Consider the following 24,214-nt stretch of genomic DNA (forward strand, 5'->3'; position numbering starts at 1 on the left):
ACATTTCAAGCCCAAATTGGCACTTTGTTGAGGAATGGATTTCTCTGTACTTTTCTTGATATAATAATGGGGGGGAGGGACAGAAATATTTGTTTTCAGGTGGACAAAATAGATATTTTTACTCTTAGGTGAAGGTGTTTAAACATGTATAACTTGTGAAGCATAAGTAATGATATTGTATATAATTGATCTATCTATTCCTATCTTTGACAGGCCGAATACACGTGTCCTGCAGCTTTTCATCATCTGTTTGACAATTGTGCTCACCTTAAAGTAGAGGAGAGAGGAAGCAGATTTACAAATGAGATTATAAAGAATTTAGTTTTACTATCCTACCAAAGGTATTTAATAAGATTTTGGTTAAAACCTTTTGGCGTTGGCTCTCGATGTCCCTTCAAAGTTGGGACACTGGTAAAGTGTTCAAAGTTGCCTGAGCGCTATTTATCAGGTCTGGCAGAAACTGCTCCATCTGTATAAAAAGTAATATACAAGTCTAGTTACCATCAGGCAACTGGTCCAAACAGCCACGGGCCTGCAGTGTCTCAACTGATATGAACTAGTTTAGTGAACATTTGTGATTATGCATCACTAACGTGACATATTGGCCTTAAAGTGTGAACTGCTTTATTGCCTGATCTGCACAAACTACACAAAGAGCAGGGAGAAGGGGCTTAATAGGGGCCCTATAGTAGAAACTCTAGGATAATCCAGCCATAGATGGTCAACTAGTAATTGTGCACAGGCCACTGCTCTCTGCACCGAGCTGAACTCGGCCAGTTTGGAGGTTAAAAGCCAGTGTGACTGACAGGAGCTCATGACATCAAACTATCAAAGGTCAGTCATGTCAATTGCATCTATATTTGTTGCATTAATAACAGTAACATTATTGTAATACTTTGTCTTTCCACTAAGCCATTGATCTTATATCATCTTCCAGTGCAAAAGATAAATTCTTCACTTTAAAAAAAATCAAATGTGAATTTTGTAGGAGAGATTTGTCGCTTGTGGCTTTCCGTAGCGCCGTGCTCAGTGGGTGGGGAAGTGGAACGCAAAGGCAAAGAGGTCAAGGGGAGGAGAACACCACGTGTGATCAGCACCATGTACAGCACTGTCCTTCCCTCCTCTGTATACTTGTTTCTGCAAGCTTGTACCCTTCGCATGTAGCCAGCTAGCCTGAGAAGCAGATTACTTTTTTAAAATCTATTTCTTCTCCAGACTCTTATTATCAAGTAACGCTGCAGGGGGATTTCGTTTGCCACACTGACTGCCGATCATGGTGAGCAAGACAGATGACATCCCGGCGTCAGTGCCCAACTGTAATCCGGTAGATATTGTGGATGAAGCGGGCGATGGAGCCCAAGACATCAACGAAACCAGCAAGCTACGTCTGAAGGATTCCTGCGGCTGTGGTGAGACTCTGCAGCAGACCGACTCCGAGTCACATCTGCTGTCATAACACTTAACTAAGCTAAAACACTGATAACACACCTCATAATAGAGCATATGCAGTGACAACAGCATACCTGAGCATCGACTGTTATAAGTGTGGGTTATTACATGTTTGGTTGTCTCTCTGCGTAGCAGCTAATCACCTGAATGAATCCTTGGTAGCCTCTCCAAGTTTAGATGCTCCACCTTGCGCCTGCTAGTTAACTGTATGTTGTTCATATATGCTAATCAGCGAGCTAGCAACCTTCACAGGGTCGGATCCCTTTCTACGTCCACGGGTCGTAGCTATTAGCATATAGTCCGATTTTTAGACGGACACTGCAAGTGATCCCGGCTAACCCCAAACAAGTGAGCCGGTGTGCTAACATCAGCCCCCTGATTGAGAGAGACTAGTCGGTTAGCTAACTAGCAAACAGCCTCTCCCGTCACAGCCGGCGCGTCCCTTCATGCTCAAAAGACGAACAAATGTACTGACAACTAGTTTTTCATTTCTGGTTAAACGTTAACTGTCTGTATAGCTCACGCGCCAGTGTAGCAGCTCGTATTGGCGCACATGTTCGGTAACAGCTTGTCAGAAGAATGAACTGAAGGTCACCTTCAGTGGAGCAGCCCACTCCACATGAACACGGGGGGGGGGGGGGGGGGAGGGATCGCACACATGGGGTCTTTTTATGTTACTGATATGTGTCCCACAAGCTGTGGCGAAAGATGCGTTATCTCGATTTTTTCTCGGTTTTAAATGTCCAGTTTAAGAGATGCCGTTTGGATGAGGTGCCCTGCGTGCGGTGGTTCCTCTCTAAGTGCTCCCCCCCGTCGGGGAAGATTAGATCGAGGTGTCCTGCTCGACCGGGAAGCGGAAGTTGGTTGTCGTAGAAAAAGTCACGATGGTGCATGCACAGTGAGAGGGAAGGTTACGCTAATAATACATGAACAGCCGTGTAAGCAGGTGAGTGCACTGAAAGATAAAAGTAGTGTTAGCGGCTCGCAGAGAAGCAGCCGCAGACGGTTGTCGGTAGAGGAAGATTAAAGTGAGACTGTCAGCCTATGAAGTTATTGTTGCACACCAAAAGTCTGTCTGCGTGTGTCACATGCGGGACCTTGAATCGTCTCTGTCCGTGTCATTCATTTCAAAACACAGGCGAGAGTGCCTCACTGCTTTGACGGTGAGTGGTGCTGCTTTGAGGATGATCTGATAAACTCAGTGCATTTTAATTCCTCTGGTTATTTGGCTGGATGATTACTTCTGTATGTGTTGCCCAGTCGTTCAGTCCTTCCACATGCCCTCACGGAGCAGTGTGCTCCAAATAGTCGATTCATTGATAAGGTTATTTTTGAAGCAATATCCCACATATGCATCGAGATTCAGCTTCTTGGTTTTGCTGCCTTTTCTTTGTCTTGTGTGATAATAAACTGTTTACTCTTGAAGCGATGGTCGGACAAAATAAGCAACCTGATCTTGCATGTTAGGGACATGCCATGGCCATTTTATAAGTGATTTAATAAAACAACTAAACAGAGAATTTATAATTTATATTATCATTCGCTGCAGCTTGACTTTACTGACGTGCCATACAACTGTCTGTGAACACATGAGAGACAGTGATGGGATTGATGGGCTAAACATGTCTGATGACCAAAGCAAACACTGGACCGTTGGTGGAGAGTTGTAACAGTTGCAGGACATATAGCAGCACATGGCAGAGCAGACAGACCGAGGCCAGGGTCCCTGTTAGTGGTTTTAAGGGGCTTAATGCTGGCAAAGTGTGACCTAGTTAATCTCAGGAATCACTACTGACACCCTGGCACTACTCCTCTCCAGGCTAGATGTCTTCCTCACCAGTCCACAGTCAACACTATTGTATTCATCATATTTAGCAATGGTACTTTCAGCTTCTGACCACTTGAAAACAAATCTTAATGCAGCCCAGTATCACAAGGTGCATGTAAGATTGCATGTAGGAACATTATTTTCTTTCATTGCTGGTAAGTATTTAGTGAGTCATTTATAAAGTCAATCTCAAACAGACCTTGTATTCAGCATTTCTTGTTGGGAAATCCCCTGCAGATGCATGACTCGGGGACTATCTGTCCACCAGGAGGTTTACTTTGTGTTGCAGCAAACCTTGTGGTGTTGTTTTCAGGGTTGTCTGGATGGTTAGTGTTGCTATGACAGCCGCCACGGTCCCCGTGTCAAGGGCCACAATGTAGATAGATAGCTGGCTAGATGACTATTTTTCTTCTTACGAAAAAGTGAGAACGAAAGAACAGTATTGCATCACCTGAAAGAAGTGGGAATGATCACTGAGTTGGCAGTTTGATTCAGACATAGGATAAGTGGGTCAGGTACAGAGTAAACTTTGCTTGGTGTGGCGTTTTATTGTGCCGGTTGTTTGCCTCTTATTTGATCTCTGTCCTTGTTTCATTGATTCGTTGTCCTGACCTTATGACCTTTTTGTGATCACATTAAATTGTTGTCTCACCACCATATCTCATTTCAACAGGACATGTATCAAGAAAAAAAATCTTGATTTATTTCAAATTCTTCTCCTTACAACTGACATGTGATTTATCCTGTTAAAGGTTACGGTTCATTGTTTCCTTCTCTCCTCTTTCCTATATTCTTACTGAACTTTCTTGCATTGCTGAGGAGAGAGAGTCAGTTTTGTAACTCCGTCTGCTGGATGGCCTTGTTAATCAGTCTGAAATCTGGCACTTTGTACTCTCACCTTTCTGATGTGGTGAATGCTTTTAACTAAACATTTCAAAACTACTTTATTTCCTCATTAAACACCATCTCTATACTTTGCCCTTTTATAACTGAATTACAATTGTGTGTCTGCCTATTAAAGTAGTTTAATGAATACGTTAATAAAGGAATTATATCAAATGACAATATGAAAAGGGTTGCTCGTAGTGATAAGTTTTACACTGAGTTTCGGCTCATTATTTGGCTGTCTCGCAACTTAACTTGTTTTGGTTCACCCCCGTTGCTCAAAGTGCTGATTTTGGCAGTTTTCAATGGAAACGCTCTAGAAAGCCACTGCAGGCTACCTACTCGGCACCAAACGACAGACCGACGCAGTTTAAGACAACCTGGGGAACACAGTGGAGTATTTAGCAGCTAAGGAGACAAAACAGAGGGAAAAAAAGTGTATATTAGACTTACATTCATGAAATAGTCACAAACACAATTCCAAATTAATGCAATTTGCCATCAGACTTTAAAATGTATGTAATGTTATTAATAGTGCAGTTTAAGAAGGACAATTACTTAAATTCAAACTCTCAGGCAAAAATAGTTTAGAGCTGATAAGAAATGAAACGCTTCTGTACTGATACTGAAAATACCCACCGCTTCACTGAAAGCTCTCATTCTCAAGCTGTTGTGTTTGTTATTCAGAGCGTGGCCGGCCCCTCCCCCCAGCTCCTCATTTCAGGTGTGTTATTCCACCCAGGGTCGTGGTCCACTTATGAGGCCCCACCCCTCCCCCTCTGGCCCCCTTCTCTCAGTAACCCTGACGCATCTTACCCTTGACTGTGAGCAAGGACACACTGGCAGCAGTTGAGTCCCAGCGAGACATTCACATACTCGCCCTGCTTTTTTAAATGAAGTACCAGAAGGGCCTCATTTGTATTCTTGTAACTTTCTTCTCAATTTAACTGTTATTTAGTCTAGATATCTATTGTCTTTTTAATGGATCATATTGTGATTAACTCATGTATCAAAATATTGTGATTCGTGACACACTATTACGTTGTCTAAATGGATATTAAGCACATATCAACAACAATTTTTTCAAGAAATATTTTGCTCTAAAGTTCTTAATTAAATGAGAAAATAGTTCTTTCTTTTTAATCCGCACAACAGTATGCAAAACATTGTGGCTATTTCATATAGCATATTAATTGAATTACCAGAAACAAGATAATGAGTAATTGTCATTTTGAGAGATTGAATGACCACAACCATAATAAGGGCAGCTGTTGCTGCAAGTCAGCTGTGACTTGCAGGTATTGGATTGCCACATTCAGCCATTGCAAGTGGCAATAATTCCCTCATGTGAATGAGATCTTGGTTTTGAATCCCTCAAGGCTCTCCAGCTAAACTCTGTTCAGTGTTGCAACAGTGCTGATTGCCAGCATTTTGGGTTTCTTTGTAGATTAGGTGAAAAGAGTGCCAGGTTACTTATTGTCCTGATGTTTTTGATACATTCATTAGTATCCTTCTGTCTCTTTTGTACAGATTATGTTTGTACGGTTGACGATTTAAAGTGAAGGATCACACTTATTCTGCAGTTTGTGTTTATTTAATTGGTATTTTAATTAAATGTAGGAACAACACAGTACTAGAATGCTGTACCTGAGCTCTTTCATCTCGGTTCACCCATTTATTAATACTTAATAAGGTTATCAGGTCTCTGGGTCTGCTCTGGGTGCTTTTGTTGTCAAGATGGCTTACATTGCACAACCACGTTGATTATCAGATTATTTACTAATGGCAACTGCAGATTTGTAGACAACAGCTGTTTGTCCTTGAAGGGTGTAGTTCTCTGCTTGTGGTGTTGCAGAGTTGTGCATGTGGTTTGAATGCTTTCAACTACATCTTTGGTCAGAGCTGTCCAGTTTTACTTCATCACAAGATGTTAACTTCACTAATGACTTTTTGTGTCTTTTCCATTGCAGAGCACAGTGCAGATACAGCCATGGTGAATGGTGATGGCGCTCATGAGCACACAGAGGAGGCCGATTCAAAGCAGGATGGGAACAGTGAGACGGATGGAGGAGAGGAGTCCAACGAACAGGAAGTGATAGTGATCCAGGACACGGGCTTCACCGTTAAGATCCAGGCACCTGGAACAGAGGCCATTTGATCTGCAGGTAAGGATTAGACTATTGACAAGTAGCTGTTCATTAGTCCAGGTGTTCGTACAGACAAAGCAATTAAAAAACAAACAACCTGAACTCTCATTCATTTCAAGGAGGCTACTTGCCAAATCAAATGTGTCTGTTTTCTATAAAATGCTTTGTTCCCTAAACTGTCTTTCTGCAATTTACCTGCCGATTGTTACGACAGAGAAATAAATATATAAACGCTATAAAATCTGCCGTAGTTGTAAAATCCTTTCTTATAATCTTATAAAACTCATGGATCTAGTACTTAGCGTGCCTTCCTGGATCATATGAGGTGGAACTGGTAATTGTTCAGCGCTGTGTTTAGTCTGAACACCTGGTGTGCTGCAGTGTGCCAGCAATGGTTTCCCTCAAACTAGAAACTATAGAGTTAGTTATCTGAGCCAAAGAAGGTGATATATGTCACGCTGCAAATATTTCTGAAGCTGTACTTATCCTCATCTCCCTCTCCTCCATCAGGTATCTCCCAGGAAATGGTACAGGAGATCCATCAGGTGTTGATGGACCGAGAGGACACCTGCCACCGCACCTGCTTTCACTGCAGCTTGGACGGAAACGTGCTGGACAACTTTGCTGAGCTCAAGTCCATTGAGGGCCTGCAGGAGGGCTCGCTGCTCAAAGGGTGGAAGGTCAGAGGCGTTTATTCGTGCCTGTGTTTTCTTATTATTGTGGTGCAAAGAGAAAAAAAAATATACGCCTTACTTCATAGCTTGGCAAGGTCAAGCTGTTGTGTTTTTGCACTAGAGCAATTTTGTTTAAGAGACCACAATCAATGTTATTGTCCTCACTGGAAAAAAACAAATAATGTATTAATGAAAATAAATCTAAATATTATTTGATGGATATATTTCTTGCTGAGGCTGGACTGATACAGTATGTATCTGCTGGAAAAAGACCAAACGGAATTGAGTTCTAGTTTATGACAAGTGACGCATTAGCCTGATCTGTTCCTCGTCAAACTCACTGCTTTGTATACCCTTTGGGTCTCCTCTTCCCTCCAGAACCGTACACAGTGCGCGAGGCTCGCATCCATGTGCGTCACATCAGAGACCTGCTGAAAAGTCTGGACCCCTCAGACGCCATACAACGGAGTGGACTGCAACTCCCTCTCCTTCCTCAGCATCTTCACAGATGGAGACCTGGGAGGTATGGCATAGATGAACCGCATGTGTTCTGCACAGCCAATTTCAAGCGTGTATTTTAATGTGCAGTGTCCTGCATGAATAGCAACATGCAGGTGGACTGCTGGCATTCATCTTGTTTGTATTTATGTGGCTGCAGATAGTGGTAAGCGGAAGAAAAAGGGCAACGAGCTCGAGCAGATTGACTGCACCCCTCCAGAGCACATCCTGCCTGGCAGCAAAGATCGCCCCCTGGTTCCCCTCCAGCCACAGAACAAGGAATGGAAAGTGAGAAGCAGTGCTGACTTGGACTGATTTATGAAAAGATATTGATTATTGCTAAATAATTTTTGCAAGACTGTATTTGCAAATATTTTCCTTGGCTAATGACTTTAACACATCCACCAGCCTATGCAGTGCCTGAAGGTCCTGACCATGAGCGGCTGGAACCCTCCACCTGGAAACAGGAAGATGCACGGCGACCTCATGTACCTGTGCATGGTGACTGTGGAGGAGCGTCATGTCAGCGTCACTGCCTCTACACGGGGCTTCTACCTCAACCAGTCAGTCAACATTTCGACCTTGTATGTTGTTACAGCTCCTAGTTTTCACTGCAATAGACTCTCTCTGCCTTTTAAGCTGTATAACCTCCTCATACAAAGTTTATACACATTGCATTAGGAGTTTCAGATCCTAGTTTTGAGTGCCAGCAAGAAGTTAACAGTCGGACAATTGGATTACTTTTTAAAGTAGAATTGGGAAAGATGCCATGGTTAGGAGAAGGGTTATTTTTATTTTTATACCAACAGCCATTTTAAGTTCTTCTTGTCTTTTTGAAGTTTCTAGATGGGCATCTCTTAGAAAAAAATGTTTCTAACAGGAAAACTACTTCCTGTTCAGGCTTTCTTAGTTTTTCTCTCCAGTTAGTAGAGTTGTGAAAAAAAAGAAGCCACTCTAACAATGTGAATAATAATAAAATGTGTGTTCCAGATCTACTACCTATACCTTCAATCCTAAACCAGCCAATCCCAGCTTCCTGAGCCATTCTCTGGTGGAGCTATTGAGCCAGATCAGCCCTGCCTTCAAGAAGAACTTCACTGCCCTGCAAAAGACACGGTATAATATATCTTTCTCTTTAGCTGCACAACGTTTCTTTGCTCATTGTCTGTGGTGGGATAATAATACCTCAGTGTTTTACGGTTTCTTTCTCACTCTGTGCTCTACAAAAAGCTTGTTGTCTTTTACTTTTCTGACATTTCTCTTTGTAGTGCTTCTTTTCTGCAATCATTATAAAGTTCATTAATTAATTAACTTTATTCAACCAGGGGAAAAATTACTTTTACAGTCAAGACCGGGCCAGGAGGTCAAAGTCTTAAAACACAATAAGCTAACTAAACAAGACAAAGTAATTACAAGAAATATGGTTACTCATTTGGTTACAATGTTGGTGATGCAGGAACTCGCAACAAGAGCAAATGTCAGACAAACTGCCTGAGATGTTCGAGGAAAGACCCCTTAAGTGATGGCTCTTGCCGTTTTACTGTGTTTTTGCTGCAGGGTTCAGAAACACCCGTTTGAGAGGATAGCCACACCTTTCCAGGTGTACAGCTGGGACGGCTCCGCAAAGTAGACCACGCCATGGACTGTGTGCGAGCTGAGGACGCCTTACACCTCGCGCTTGGGTTATGAGGAGCATATACCTGGACAGGTAGCACAGCTGAACGCAGCGGCACAACAGGCAGACAAATAATGCAAGGTCGTTCCAGTGTTAATGTTTTTTTTTGGTGCCGATTTGTCTCCAGACAAGAGATTGGAACGAGGAGCTGCAGACTACCAGAGAGCTTCCCCGGAAGAACCTGCCTGAACGCCTGCTGAGGGAGCGGGCCATATTCAAGGTACTGCCTCTACACAATCAACAGCAGAGACGAGATGACACAGAATCATACAGGCTCACTCTGTTAAATCATACAGACTCACTCTTTTTTTTGTTCTCCTGCAGGTCCATAGTGACTTTGCAGCAGCTGCCACTCGAGGCTCCATGGCAGTCATTGATTGGGAACGTAATGGCCATCAACCCTTGGCGAGGAAACGCGCATGCAGATGGTTTATCTGGAAACAACATCTTCTTCAGCCTGGGCTTCGATGTGCGGGATCACTATCGTGAGCTGGGTGGAGATGCTGCCGCCCATGCTGCGCCCACCAATGACTTGAATGGAGTACGTGCTTACGGGGCTGTGGACGTGGAGGGTCTGTACACTCTGGGGACGGTAGTGGTGGACTACAGAGGCTACCGTGTCACCGCCCAGTCCATCATCCCTGGTATCCTGGAGCGTGAACAGGAGCAGAGCGTCATCTACGGCTCCATTGACTTTGGAAAGACGGTTGTGTCTCACAGCAAATACCTGGAGCTTCTGGAGAAGACCAGCAGGCCACTCAAGGTCAGTAACACGACTATTGCCTTTACTCAAGCGATAAATATGTATAGTCACAGTAGACACCTTTTTGTTTTAAATGACAAGTCTGGTGATATTGTTCTTATTGAAAAGACCAAAGACAATAATTAATTGATCCCACTATTAATTGTTTTCTGTAAAGCGGAAGCCTTATATATCTTACTACGGTACTCTGTGTCCTTCATTCATGTCCAAAAGATGCCTAGAGAATATTATCACGTCTTGTATTTCTGATCATATTAAGCCCGACAAAACCACACGAAGAGACATTGTGTATTCAGATGTTTTTTCTTGGTGTAAATTTTAGGTCCAGAGGCACAACGTGCTGAACGAGAAAAATGAGAGCGTGGAGCTGTGCTCTTCTGTCGAGTGTAAGGGCATAATCGGAAATGATGGCAGACACTATATCCTGGACCTTCTTCGTACCTTCCCTCCTGACCTCAACTTCCTGCCTGTGGATGGAGAGGAGCTGTCTCCAGAGAGCCAACGCCAAGGCTTCCCCCGCCAGCACCGCCACCGCCTGGCTTGTCTACGCCAAGAGCTCATCGAGGCCTTTGTTGAGCACAGGTAGGCGTCAGCGCTGGTGTGCGTCACCACATCTCAACCATCAGGAGAGTTTCTACATTTGTTTGATCGTGGATTCTGTTCCTCCACAGATATCTTCTCTTCATGAAGATGGCGGCATTACAGCTCATGCAACAGAAGGCAAACAAGGACGCTAAGGCTGATATACCTGCCATCACAGAGACCGCTGACCCCTCAGAAAGCAATGCTGACACAACCCAGACACAAACCACTGCATCAGATTCTTCCAGTGCAACAGAGGTCTCCACCGAGAGCAACACCTCTTCACAGGCAGCGACTGCCAGTGAAGAAAACTCCTTGAGGCCCGCCACAAATGGGCTCCTAGAACCCGCAGCTACTCTAAACGGGGAATGCAAGAGCCCACTGGAGGGTAAGGAGCTTTTGGAAAGTATTCCAGGATTAGCTCAGGCCAAAGAGCTGGCAGGGACCTTAGTTGCCGAAGATGGATCTTGTATTGGTACGTCCAAAAATACCCCAAACTGTAAGGCCAGGGCAACGCAGTGAGAGCTACTCTGGTGGATGATTGCAGAGAGAAAGAAGTGTTGACAGAGAAGTAGCATTTAACAACAACAACAAAAAATATATGATGCAGCTAACTTTAGAGAATGTGTAAAAGGTACAAAAGTACTGCTTTTTTCCACCAGGCTAGCCGTCCCTGCTCTGTCCTCAGCCTGTAGTGGGGAAGCGTGTTGACACCCAATCAGCACATCTCTTAACTGTCCCAGCCTGTGGTGCCTTTGCTGTGGGATTTTACCCAATAAACGGAATGATTAGTTGTGGTGTTTATTAATCCAATTATTTTTGGAGATGCATAAATAATCAACGGTGTTGAGTCATTTGTGTGCTGCTCAGTTGATCCTAGATTTGAGTGAACTAATCTGTTTGTTGTTAATTGTGAGTTTTTAAAAAAAGTTGGTGTTTTCAATGATCAATGATATGTCTGTATTATATGATCAGCTTTTATATTCTTCTGATGGAAAAATAGCTTTTTGGCTGACATTTACTGTAATGTGTATCAATGTGAGCTGGATGTGACAGAAATGTTGTGTATTTATATTATTGAACCAGACAGCATCTGTGCAGCCCTCTCCGTTCTCCACATTCAGTTCAGTTATTGTCGTAGCTTAATGTGGACATGGTTTCAACCTCCCCTTTGCCATAATGCGTCTGTCGCCATTACTTTAACATGTTTGTATTATTTGTTTGTTTTCGACCTTAATCACAAACAGATCCCAAAAGCCGTGAGGTTGTCCTCAATGCCTGCAAAGCAGTTGGCTCCATCAGCAACACATCCTTTGACATTCGCTTCAACCCTGACATCTTCTCCCCAGGTAAGCACAACAAGGATTATTAATCCTATGCAAACTCTGAAAAAACATGACGGTGCTTCACAGCAAATTATGTGGAAATGAGCTACGTATGTAACCATAAAAAGAAGGCAATGAAGAAGCAAACAATCTTTTTCATTGAGGCACACATAGTAAGTTTTTTTAGGGCATCAAATATATTCAAATATTTCAAATAAAAACAAGGAAGATTGTTTCAGGGCAAACCTTGGACATTGGAGACTAAAACAAAAAAATCGGTTGACGAGCTCAGCTCAAAATGATAAGGACCAATGTAAGCTAAGAACTAGTAAGCAACTGCTGGCAGAAACTGTCCCATCCATGTTATGTGTCTGTAATACTTATGTACCGATAATTTACTTTAGAAAATAATGCAACCATTTTAGTTAAAGAGCAGCCAAGATATTTCTGGTATTTCATCCATTTTAACCTGTCTGTTTGTCTGCGTTTAAACTCTTTCTTGCTCGTAGGTATTTTTACCACATTTGGCTCCAAATGATCTCTGAAGCGATATGAGAGGGAGAATAAAAGCACTGAATTTGTGTGCATGTGTTGATTTAGGAGTACGTTTCCCAGATGATAGCAAAGATGAAATCCAGAAGCAGAAGCAGCTTCTCAAAGATGCTGCTGCCTTCCTGGTGTCCTGTCAGATCCCATCACTGGTCAGTGGCACAGACGATCCCCCACAGATCCCAGTAATAAAGAGGTTTTGTTGTTTAGGTTGTGTATGAGACTTTAAAGCCTGTATGTTTGTTTTATGACCAGGTTAAAGACTGTTTGGACCACAGCGCTCTGCCCATGGATGGAGCTACACTGACCGAGGCCTTGCGACAGAGAGGCATCAATATTCGCTATCTAGGCACTGTTCTGGAGTTTGTGGACAAGACCCCGGCCAAAGCCCAGCTGGAGCACTTCTATGTGAGTCTGAACCCCTGAATCTAACCACCAACTTCACACACTTTTTGTCCCTGTGGTTTGGTATTCTAATATTTCTGTTTTCCATACCTTTTTTTTTTTTTTTTTAGAGAATAGGAATCAGTGAGCTGATCACCAGATGTGCAAAACACATCTTCAAGACATACCTCCAGGTTGGTAACATCTGACACACAATAACCAGCCTATTCAGACGACAAACCGTATAATGTATTTTGTCCTTTTTCCTCACCGTACAGGGTGTGGAGTTGTCTGCTCTTTCTGCTGCTGTAAGCCATTTCCTGAACTGCTTACTGAGCTCCTTCCCCGACGCTGTCGCCCACCTGCCTCCTGATGAGCTGGTGTCCCGCCGTAAAAGCCGCAAACGTCGCAACAGGGTCCCCGGCAGTGGTGACAACACGGCATGGGCCAGCCTGACACCCAGTGAGCTGTGGAAGAACATTGCCTCTGAGGCCAAGAGCTACTATCACTTCACCATACAGTGGTGAGCCCCCTCCCCCCGCCCCCCTGCAAATGTGAAACGGATGTTAAAGTTCTCTTTTTACACTCTAGCGTTTCCATTTTTTGGGGGCTTATTTGTGACAAATTAAATGTGTTCTTACAGTGAAAGTGTGGACCAGGTGGTGGAGAAATACGGCTTCCAGAAAACCACTCTGCTCAGAGAGATTTCAGTCAAAACTGGCATCCAGGTAACACTCATTTAGTCTATAATGACCCCTGACGGCACTTTGCCAAATTGCCTTCATTAAATGTTTTCTTTTTTTAAATTTGCCTTCTAGATTCTGTTAAAGGAGTATAACTTCGACAGCCGCCACAAGCCTGCCTTCACAGAGGAGGACATCCTGAATATCTTCCCTGTTGTGAAGCATGTGAACCCCAAAGCCTCCGATGCCTTCCACTTCTTCCAGAGTGGACAGGCCAAAGTGCAGCAAGGTGCGACATGTTTATTACCAAAGATTGAATCATACATAAACTTTGGCAGAATTAATGAATTCAAAGATTTGAAACTTTTAGAATGTATAAATAAAAATGTTCTCATTAACTTTTCTTTACATTTGCAGGTTTTCTGAAGGAGGGCTGTGAGCTGATCAATGAGGCTCTTAACCTCTTTAACAATGTGTACGGAGCCATGCATGTAGAGATCTGTGCATGCCTTCGCCTGCTGGCACGCCTTAATTATATCATGGGAGACCACCCTGAGGTAGGCAGAAATATGATGACACCTGTCCTATAGTGTGACACAAATTCAAAGCTTCTGTTGAGGTTACCTGATGATGCTTTAAAAGTTGTGTCCTATTTTATGATGCCATCAACCTAAAAATGTTTTAGACATAGTTTTATTGTGGCCATTCCTGGTGTTGGATTGCTGTGAGAGCCTTTTGTTTCCTTGGAGAGCAAAACCGCAGTGACAAAGTTTATGGAAAGGCTAAATGCCAACAAATATGAATTATATCTTTATCTTTTTTCAATAAGTTTTGACTTTTGGATGTGACAAGGCTTTCATAATTAGAAATGTTTGGATCATACAAGTTGGAAACAATCTCACACAGTAGTGTGGCATAGTTCATGTTTTTTTTATTTGTAATGCATACATATCACACGATCAATCTGACTATTTGAACGACCCAAATCCACAAAATATGCGGGAATCAACCACCTGAACCCTGTTTTAGAAATGTCAACATTATGAACTAAATATATTTGTGTGTATTTACCCACAGGCTCTCAGCAACCAGCAAAAGGCTGTTCTGATGAGTGAAAGAGTTCTCGGGATCGAGCACCCCAACACAATTCAAGAATATGTAAGTTATCACACCAAATGCAGGATGTATTTGGGTTCATGCTAATTATCATTCATATCCCTCTGACCTGAAGTCTGTTTCCTGTTTGTTCCAAGATGCACTTGGCTCTGTACTGCTTTGCCAACGGTCAGCTGTCGACCGCCCTGAGGCTGCTATATCGTGCCCGTTACCTCATGTTGATGGTTTCTGGGGAGGACCACCCAGAGATGGCACTGCTAGACGTGAGTTCAGTCTTTACTTGGGATTTATATATAAGCTACAAACTGCTTGTACGGTAATGCATCAATGCTGATTAAGTCTTTTGGTAAAAATTCAACCTCCAGCAGGAAAAGACGGAAGGAAATAACACTAATGTGTCCCTTGTTCTTGGCTCTCGTTCCAGAGTAACATTGGGCTGGTGCTACATGGAGTGATGGAGTACGATTTATCGCTGAGATTCCTGGAGAAAGCCTTGGCTATCAACACAAAGTACCATGGACCCCGGTCCCTTAAAGTGGCCCTCAGGTGGGGAGGGATTGATTGTCCATATCTACATAGTAGTTATAATACTTGCTGACATGATGATTTACATTAGGCATGCCTTGTGTTATTTTTCAGTCATCATTTGGTTGCGAGAGTTTACGAGAGCAAGGCAGAGTTCCGCTCTGCGCTGCAGCATGAGAAGGAGGGTTACACCATTTACAAGAACCAGGTGGGCCCTGCACGACGCTACGCTGATGGGAACCGACACGTGTTTCTTGGTCAGTTGGGATGAAGTGATATGTTTAAATATTTTTCTTCCTCTTCTCAGATGGGTGAGGCACATGAGAAGACCAAGGAGAGCTCAGAGTTCCTGAAGTATCTCACCCAACAGGCTGTGGCTCTGCAGAGAACCATGAATGAGATCTACAAGAACGGCTCCAACGCCAGCATCACGCCCCTCAAGGTGACTGCTCAGATTCAGGATGTGTTTTTGTTCTTCCATCGGTTTCATCTCCAATGTTTAGCAGTGATGCTATGTCTTTATTTCCTTCTGTTTTCTAGTTCACTGCTCCCAGCATGGCCAGTGTGTTGGAACAGCTCAACATTATCAATGGCATCATCTTTATACCACTCAGGTACACAATTCCTTAATCCCTTGCAAGGAGTTAATATTTTAACACAACATTAATGTGACATTATACACAAAGGTAGGAATACTGCAGCTGTATTATATTGGATTGCATTATCTTATTTTAAGAAGATATCTATAAAAATAGCTTAACAGACAAATTCAGCCCACAATGATGACTGTAAAATGTATTTTTGAACTTGACCGTAGGTTTTAGTACATTGTAAAATACTGGAGACACAAGTGACAACAACAGCTATGAGTGAGGGAATAAATAAAAGAAAAACAATTACAAATGGTCAAGCAGAAATTTCTTCTACAAGAATTTTTAAAAGAAATTGTATTGCATTACAGCCAAAAGGATCTGGAGAACCTGAAAGCAGAGGTTCAGAGGCGGCAGCAGCTGCAGGAGCTGGGAAAGAGCGAGGAGCCCACTGAGGAGCGGCCACTGGAACTAGAGGACAGAATTCCCATTGATTAATGTATACAAGCCCTAACACAGCTACTTTCTGCTATGGGGGGCAGGGAGAGGCCGTGACGCAATGTCACCGAGCCTGTGGACACGAGAACCGAGTGGTCTAAATCAGCATTGATATAAACGGGGAGGGATGGGTCAGGGCAGTCCAGACAACAAACTGCATCAACTGTAGGACAGAGGATACAGAGCAGGAATTTCCTATGAGGTAGGGAGGGAGGGAGTAGAAAGTACAAACATAGAATCGATGTAACGTGCAATCTGAAAAAATCCCCTGCCCAAGAACGTGGTGACATCACTCAAGGTGTTAGCTTCCAAGAAATATGTTTGCACATGAAAGAATGGTTGCAGCCGGGGGAGTGAGACCAAGGATGACCATGACATTGTATACCAGAGCCTTATCCATTGTATCATATTCCCCCCCAAATAATGTTTCTTCTCAGCTCAAACTTCCCACAGCACTGTTGGCCCAGGACCATATTTTGCCCGCCATTCCCGAAAGAGGCTCAAAGACCCCTGGGCATGTAGCCCCCCTCCAACGGTGCTCTAAATGATAAAGCACCTGCCCTGTCATAGACCTCGTGGGTACTTTCTACTGTGCACTAAGACCAGAATAAAGTCACTAAATGTAAGATTTCCCAAGAGCTTAAGAATGTAAATTCCGTTCTTCGTGGCTTCTTTGAGCCCCTTTGCAGCAGACACCCATCACTTGCACGTCCCTGATGGTGCATACATTTCGTTCTATCCTTTTGTAGCGACGACATCCCAAGTGGGTGCCTGCTGTGTCCTATGGTTCCTGTTTCTCCACGCAAGCCACACAAGCCACACAATACATTGACACATTAGTGAGCATTCAACAGGTTTGATTTCATTTTCTGGGATTTCTTTTTTTAGTAAATAAAATGGAGTTTGTAAAAGTGCACAGGAGAAGTATGGAAGTGTTTTAGACCTGTTTATCATCAATTAATTTAAGCCATGTCTGTTTTATAGAATATGTATAGAAGTGGGGGGGGGGAAATATGTATAAATCTATCGGATTTAGACAGGTAATTGATTGATTTGAAACGTCCACCTTTAAGCAGTAACTGTATCTATCTATATACTAGCTGTGTTCAATCTTCTATTTTTACACATTGAAAGAATATGTGCATGTATGTTTGTGTGTGTGTGTGTGACTGTCTTTGTGTAGTCCAACAGAAAATCTATTGGCCAGGGCTGTTGCTGCTTTTGCTGCTGCATAGTTTGAATAGAGGCTAAGTGAACATTGGCTTTCCAAATGTTTTATTTTTCTACGCATTGTAAACCTGTTGGATGGCTGATGCCTCTTTTCTTAACACATTCATGGCCACCAATGTTGTAAATCTGTTTATGTTTGAATTGGTACATAAATTAACCTCTTCTCATCACTGGACAGGTGCTCAGCATTGGCAGTAGTGACTTGATTTATTTTTGTTTTTCCATTATTGGGTCAGCTTTTCATGTGTAACAAAGAGATACAAAAAAGAGAATAGCCAGCAGTGTCTGTTCATTGAGCAGTATTTAGTGCACTTTCTCATGCTGTTTGGATGTGTGATGATGGCCACAGCACCACCAAAAGTGGACGAAAGAAGCACTGCTTCAATGTGATGTACCAAAAAGAGGTTTGTTTGTTTTGTTTGTTTGTTTGTTTGCGCTTGTATACATGCAATGTATTCCTCCCATGGCAATTTGTTACTTACTTGTTGCTGTGTCTAAATGTATGTGATTAAAGCAATAGAGAGATGGTGCTGGAACTTTTACTTGGCACAAAATGTGTAAGATTGACTACTTGCTGTACGGGTCGAAGTACCTGAAATTAAGGGAGCTGTATAAAAACTAAACAAAGGGCGAGCTCTTCAGACTGGGTGAATTATTTTATTACAGTGATTTTTTTCTGATTGTGCTGCTGAAACATGTCTTGACATCAATAGCAAAGCGTGGTGTGTGTGTGTGTGTGTGTGTGTATTGTTCCTATTTGTTTCTGCTTGGTAACTAGGGTGATAGCCGTTAATAACTTAACGAGTTTCTGGTTTTCTTAAAATATTTTTTTCCTTTAAGAATTTTTCACCTCGCTACCCAAGTCTTACTCAACAATACCAACATTGTCCACCAGGTGACGCACTAACATTTGTCTCATTGACATGAATGATATTGCAGGGCTGGTCCGCATATATGCACATGCTTCAGTAGACAAATAAGGAAATCTTTTGCATTTCCCTCCTCAGATTATTAGGAATATAGCCCAAAGTTACAACACTGCTTTCTGTTCCACATTTTCTGAACCTGTTACCCCCACCAGCTGGAAGTCCATTGTTTGGGAATTTAATTGTTTGAGATATAAAAATAATCATTGAGAATGATCAAACTAATTATCAGCAGAAATATTCTTTCTCTTTTAACACGGTTCTACGGTTTAGTAGGCGGCACTAATCTCACTCCACTAGTTCAGTGTTAATATTTCAGTTTTGAATAAAGTAGCTGTTTAATGTTTGAGATGTTATTTCACGCTGAGATATTAGCATCAGAACTGGGAAAGAAAAAAAGTTGGAAAAATTAATTAAGTGTAGTTTAACACAACATTTGCATACACCAGTATAGCATTTGCAGTTACATTGCAATCTGAATGTCTAAAATACAGAACGAGTGTGGAATAGAATATGTATATTAACTGAAATTACATATACAAACCGACAATACGTATTGCTTTAATTTAAAGATATGAATATCCTGTACAAAATAACTATTAAAGGTCTGGGTTGGGGATTAATGTCTACCCCAAAACGTGATGCACTTTGCTGCCCAGTGTTGCATTTGTTGTCCGGGAATGATTGTTTGAAAGTTTTGCGCTTTCTTAGCTGATAAAATGTCTTCTGGTCAAAGGCTTCGTAGGCCAAGTGGTTGACTCACTTCCTCTGATGATGTGTGGTGTTTGTGTGTTCTTTACAAAATAATCATATTTTGGCTTGATTATACTTTTGTATTAAATGAATAAAATAATACTAGTAAAAGCGTTGTTTGGCGTTCTGATAACTCATCAAGACATTGTTCTCAAGTAAAAGTAATACCAATGTTAACTTATTTACTTTTAAGTATTACAAGTAAACATGCTCAGTAGGTGGCAGAATGGATAATGGAAGTGTGTCGTTTTGTATTATTACAGATGTATTACCGTATAAGCAGTATGATTGTATTGTTTCTGCTAACTGAGACGAAGATGTTTAGCAGCATTCTACTTACTATACCCTGTCAGTTACTATAGAGTAATTTAATAAATAATAATTCAGAGTCTGATCAAATGTTTTATATGTAAATTATTAATTTGCAAAGTTGCTAAATCTGTCAATTGAGTGCAGTAAAAAGCGCAATATTTCTGACGTTATGTAGGGGCGTGGAAGTATCAAGTAATATACAATATGAGGGCCTAAAAAGTAGAGTCATAGTTACTTTCACCACTGCAAATTGCATTCACCATAGTGTAAATATATATATTATGATAAGTATCTTAATGACTTATACAACGCTTCAATCATTAGAATATTAATTAATGTCTGCTATTCTACATGTCCGGATGCCGAGAAGTCGTGTAAGAGTTAAAAGTCCAAAACGTATAAAGCGACCAAAGGGTTTTTCTTCTCCTATCAAGGGCGTGCGCACTCCCGTCAGAGCGTGAACGCGAGCTTCATGCGCGCTCTCGGCTGAAGTCGAATGCAGCAGCCAACGAAAAAAACAAGCAAGCAGCGCCGAAGAGACAAGACGGGCACAGTTTACCTCCACATCACAAGATCAGATTCTGGAGCGGAAAATTCACGCCCTGTCGGGTCGTGTTACCGTTAAAGACGGGTTGAGGATATTCACGGGCAGAAACAATAGGGTGAGTTCAGATAGTTGTTAAGTACGGAGCCGGTCGGGGTCGAAGGAATCTGGCTTTAGGTGGGGAAAATGACGATGTGGCTGTAATTTTTGCACCTCCTTTTTATGTCTCAAAATGGCGGACAGGCCGCTTGGACTGGAGCAGCAGGTACCTTGTCAACGGAGTTTATCCCTGTGTCCAGATACACAATTGTGTGCACTGACTGCAATTCAAGTCGGCCACGGTCAGCTAGCTACCATATGAGGTAACTGTAGCTAATCGATCTTGAACGTATAGTACGAGCTTGTTCCGTTTTTGTGAGTGTGAATGTACGAGCTAACTTTCTGACGGCATCGTCAGTAAGCTAACCTAGCTAACGTTAACTTTAGCTAACATTAACTTAGCTTAACGATAACACAGTTAACGTTAAGCTACCGGCTGGCACCGTCGGCAGTTCGAGCGAAGTCGTAAGTGACCGCAGGAAGGAGACATGTCATGGCTTTTGGTTTAGCTGGGTCGTCGTAAACTACAGCTGCGTATGGCTTCAATGCAAAGTTAAGTAATAATCATGATTGTCATAGTTAATGGTGCAGCCTGTCACCCGTGTTTAAAACCATGACAACCAAATGCAATGTCGATGACACTACGTCATTGTTGGCGTCTAACGGTCGTTCTGTGACTCGTTTAACGTTCGAAATAACATTTTGTTGTAAATCGCTGCAGCTTCCACATCTCAGCTGTGCCCGATGCCAGCAGCATTTGGGGAGGGCGTTAAGAAATGTCATCTGCTTTGCAGTGTGTGTGTGTGTGTATATATATATATATATATATATATATATATATATATATATATATATATATATATATATATATATATATATATATATATATATATATATATAAATATTTTTTTTTCCAACTTCAAACAACCCTGCTTTAGTTGTGTAACATGCCATACTACCAGAGTACACTCTGTCTGCTGTTCTTCGCTGTCATACTGGAGAATACTCGTGGTGGTGCTGGTATGCTCAGCTGAAGCTCCCATCATCTCTGCGACTCGGTCTGCTTCATGCGGTTTGTTGGCACAGTGTTAGAAAATCTGGGTGGAGCACATCTCAGGCGATGAGTTTGTATGTATTGCATCTACCCCGTACTCGAGTGACAGCCTTGTTTTCCGTTTGTGCGTTTTCTCACGCATTGTGCGGCTGTCTGATTCAGCCATCGGGGCAGGATTTTATTTTTGTCTCGAGGGCTGAAACTGGGATGAATGCAAATCATTGCTGTGGTGACTCACACGGTTGTTCACTGAATCCGACCAGCGAGACCTAACCCGAAATGTTGGACAACCGTGTCGTGATATCGGATTTAAAGCATTGGTATTTAAAATGACAGACATCTTTCATTTCTATTACAGTTTACTTGAGCGTTCTCAGTCGGTCCCTAGATTGATCAAAGGTTGATTTTGAACAAGTACATCCCCACAGCTGGTCTCTATTCGGAGCTGCCAGCAATGAAAACAACGCAACGCCAATTGTAAAAGCTTCGGTCATTGCAAGAACTGCTCTGCTGGGACCTGTTGCCAGCTCAACAACTAAACAGCAAGGCAAAAGACAGCCACTGATTGTGTAGGTTGTTCATGATGAATATTGTTGGGGTAGTCTGTCAGTAGTAAGAATAGCCGGAGGAGCAGATGTACAGTTTTGCCGAAGGGAGCCTCCCCTTCATTATTTTGTGTCAATAAATTGTGAGTCTGTTTATCTTTGTAATTGTTGCGGGCTGAAGGGCAGATGGCTACCTCTATAACCCTCCTTCTCTGAGCTGATGTAGCACAGAGGTTGTCCACCAGTGAGCTGAGTGGCCACAACTGCCTGTCAATCTACAACTGCCCACTTGGATTGGGAAGAAACGTCTGACAATGTTGACATGAAACTGACTCTACAGTCAACAAAATGTAGTTGCCGTTGATATATATTTTTTAGCAACCAGTTATAGTGGTTGGCAAAGTAGCTTTGATAATTGAGGGGTTTGGTTTGAACATGCTTCATATTTAGCAACAGTAACTGACTCGGCATGCACCTCCAGTCTAAATTTACATGTTGGCATGAAGTGAACATCCTGGGGTATTTGAACAAGCATCTTATGGCTGCCAAATGGAACTTTGCTTCTACTGTACAATTGACTCAAACTATTAATAAAGGAGGCTAACTAGTCTTTATTGGGTTGTTCCAGCTTGTGTTTGCCGGTTGGCTCTGGTATGCGATCGATTTGTTGTTCCTGTGAGCTTCCTGCCTGCTCAGTCTCTTATCCCTCTGTGTGGATTCTGGTCTACTAACCAGGCCTCTCGCATCAGGTAACACAACTGATAGGACAATGACTTAGTTATTTGATTGGCAACATGCACGTGTTGGTTTGAGAGAGATGGGGTGGAAATTAATGGAGCAACAATCAATTATTTCCTACAACTGATGTGTTAATACATCCTCCTTTATTAGCCACTGAAGAAAGACGTCAGTAGCTGTATAGTTTAGTAAGGCTAACTGAACCCACATGACTGTCACAGGCACCTTGCGGGTTGCAACGGCTGCAAAGCTGAGCCAGATGTTCCCTCGGTTAGTGATACATTTGGATAATTTGTGTCTGAGTACTTTTACCAAGAAACAACCATTCACATAAACGGGCGATGATTAACAGAATATTTAGCTTTTAGTCCTGTTGGGTGGGTTGGTTGGTTTAAGAATATGGACAAGTAACGATAAACGGGCCTCTACGAAGGCTTGTGTCAGAGCTGCATCACATTACTCACTTCATTGCTTGGGATAATAAATTACCCATGTTGATCCAGCTAACAACCCAGTGATGCACTGTAGGCATGTACATTAGTGTTTTGTGCAGCGGTCTTCTGATGGAGACATGTTATGCCACACGATTTATCTTAATCAACATTTTAAAGTGTTGGTACCACTGCTGAAAAGTTAAGATTATTTTTATTCTATATTTTGTCCTGTAAGAACGCACTGCTAAACATTGCTAAAACCTCTGTGGAATACTGTTGCATCCTCTGCATAATGTCAAAAGAATATGTAGCGCACATCTTTACAGTAGAATCAATTTGAAGCACAGACTGCACAACAATAGTAATTTCATTGCATTTATTAAAAATTATGTTTCAATAACTGAGGGTTTTTGTCTCTCAGTTGAATTCACCTGAAGTGTTTGTCTGCTATTGTCTTCTGCTGGAGCTTTGTCAACATGCAGAAAACAAACGGTATTCTGGATCACCCGTGGCTATTATTTTCGTGCATCTTTTAGCATTTATACCTTATATTATTTCCCGTGCTCCATGTTTTTTGTGAAAGGTGATATGCTAACATTCCAGAGACATAGGTGATATAAAGTTGAAGTCATTAACAAAATGAAGGCGCTCCAGATTCCAGCTGTTTGAGAACCTTTGCTATTGAGGGAGGACGATGACATAATGACACCAGCCGAAAACTGTGCTCTACATTCCTCAGGGGCGTGTTCCTTTGTTAAGACATGATAAATGTTGATTATCAAAAATGTTGTACACATACCTTGTCTGTCATACATGGCAGACAATGGAACAATACTTCAAGTTTCCATCAATCACCTATGGTAGTTTGATCAGATGACGACAGTTGTTCAATGTCAGTATTGTTACATGTACATTAACTGTACTTTTTGCCTTTTTCTTTCTGTAACATACTTTTGGGAAGAAAATGCTGACTCATTACTCTGATGTATTCCAACATGTTTTTTCCTTGGTTGGATTTGAGTGTTTTGGATGAAATGTTATGTTTGGTGGTCCGCATTTTTTGGAAACGCAAGTCCAATTCATGCGGTTGACTATATAGAACCGACTGTGTGTATAGATGGTGATGCAATGGGTGTGGTTCATTACAGTTTAGACTTGCCGTTTGGGTATTGCATTCTTGAACTAACAGACAGAGGGTGTTTTCCTTTATTCATTAAAATGGCATTTTAACAACTGATAAGCTGTTAGGACTCAACAGGAAATTAAATGAAATATCTCAAAGCAGTCAGCACCATTAGAGTAAGGGGCCCTTTATTGAACAGTTCCTGCCGCTACACAAAGACGGAAGAAGACACAGAACCATTATTAACTGTCGGTGGGCCGATTTTATAGATGCACCATGGCTGTA

The 24,214-nt window shown here is 42.1% G+C and overlaps 2 protein-coding genes across 2 annotated transcripts in view; both read left to right on the forward strand.

Annotated features, from left to right (window-relative positions):
* The first annotated feature begins 1,043 nt into the window (after nucleotides 1-1,043).
* On the forward strand, nucleotides 1,044-18,031 carry cluha (clustered mitochondria (cluA/CLU1) homolog a). Its single transcript, XM_034548096.1, is given in 31 exon segments — nucleotides 1,044-1,409; nucleotides 6,133-6,327; nucleotides 6,820-6,996; nucleotides 7,362-7,441; nucleotides 7,443-7,506; nucleotides 7,642-7,769; nucleotides 7,890-8,044; nucleotides 8,472-8,597; nucleotides 9,039-9,102; nucleotides 9,105-9,146; nucleotides 9,148-9,189; nucleotides 9,284-9,376; nucleotides 9,481-9,534; nucleotides 9,536-9,919; nucleotides 10,242-10,501; nucleotides 10,591-10,976; nucleotides 11,749-11,850; nucleotides 12,427-12,527; nucleotides 12,631-12,783; nucleotides 12,891-12,953; nucleotides 13,038-13,282; nucleotides 13,403-13,487; nucleotides 13,578-13,731; nucleotides 13,860-13,999; nucleotides 14,520-14,600; nucleotides 14,696-14,821; nucleotides 14,983-15,104; nucleotides 15,198-15,291; nucleotides 15,391-15,525; nucleotides 15,624-15,697; nucleotides 16,045-18,031. Coding segments are annotated over 31 exon segments (4,188 nt in total). The 5' UTR covers nucleotides 1,044-1,273; the 3' UTR covers nucleotides 16,172-18,031.
* Nucleotides 18,032-19,847: 1,816 nt separating this feature from the next.
* LOC117741126 (lissencephaly-1 homolog) overlaps nucleotides 19,848-24,214 on the forward strand; it is a 29,765-nt gene continuing 25,398 nt past the window's right edge. Inside the window, exons 1-2 of the mRNA XM_034547915.1 lie at nucleotides 19,848-20,054; nucleotides 20,180-20,298. Coding sequence (XP_034403806.1) covers nucleotides 20,294-20,298 — 5 coding nt within the window. The 5' untranslated portion in view covers nucleotides 19,848-20,054; nucleotides 20,180-20,293. The remainder of the gene's footprint in view (nucleotides 20,055-20,179; nucleotides 20,299-24,214) is intronic.

The sequence above is a fragment of the Cyclopterus lumpus genome, chromosome 13 (assembly GCF_009769545.1).
Source record: "Cyclopterus lumpus isolate fCycLum1 chromosome 13, fCycLum1.pri, whole genome shotgun sequence".
Taxonomy (NCBI): Eukaryota; Metazoa; Chordata; class Actinopteri; order Perciformes; family Cyclopteridae; genus Cyclopterus; species Cyclopterus lumpus.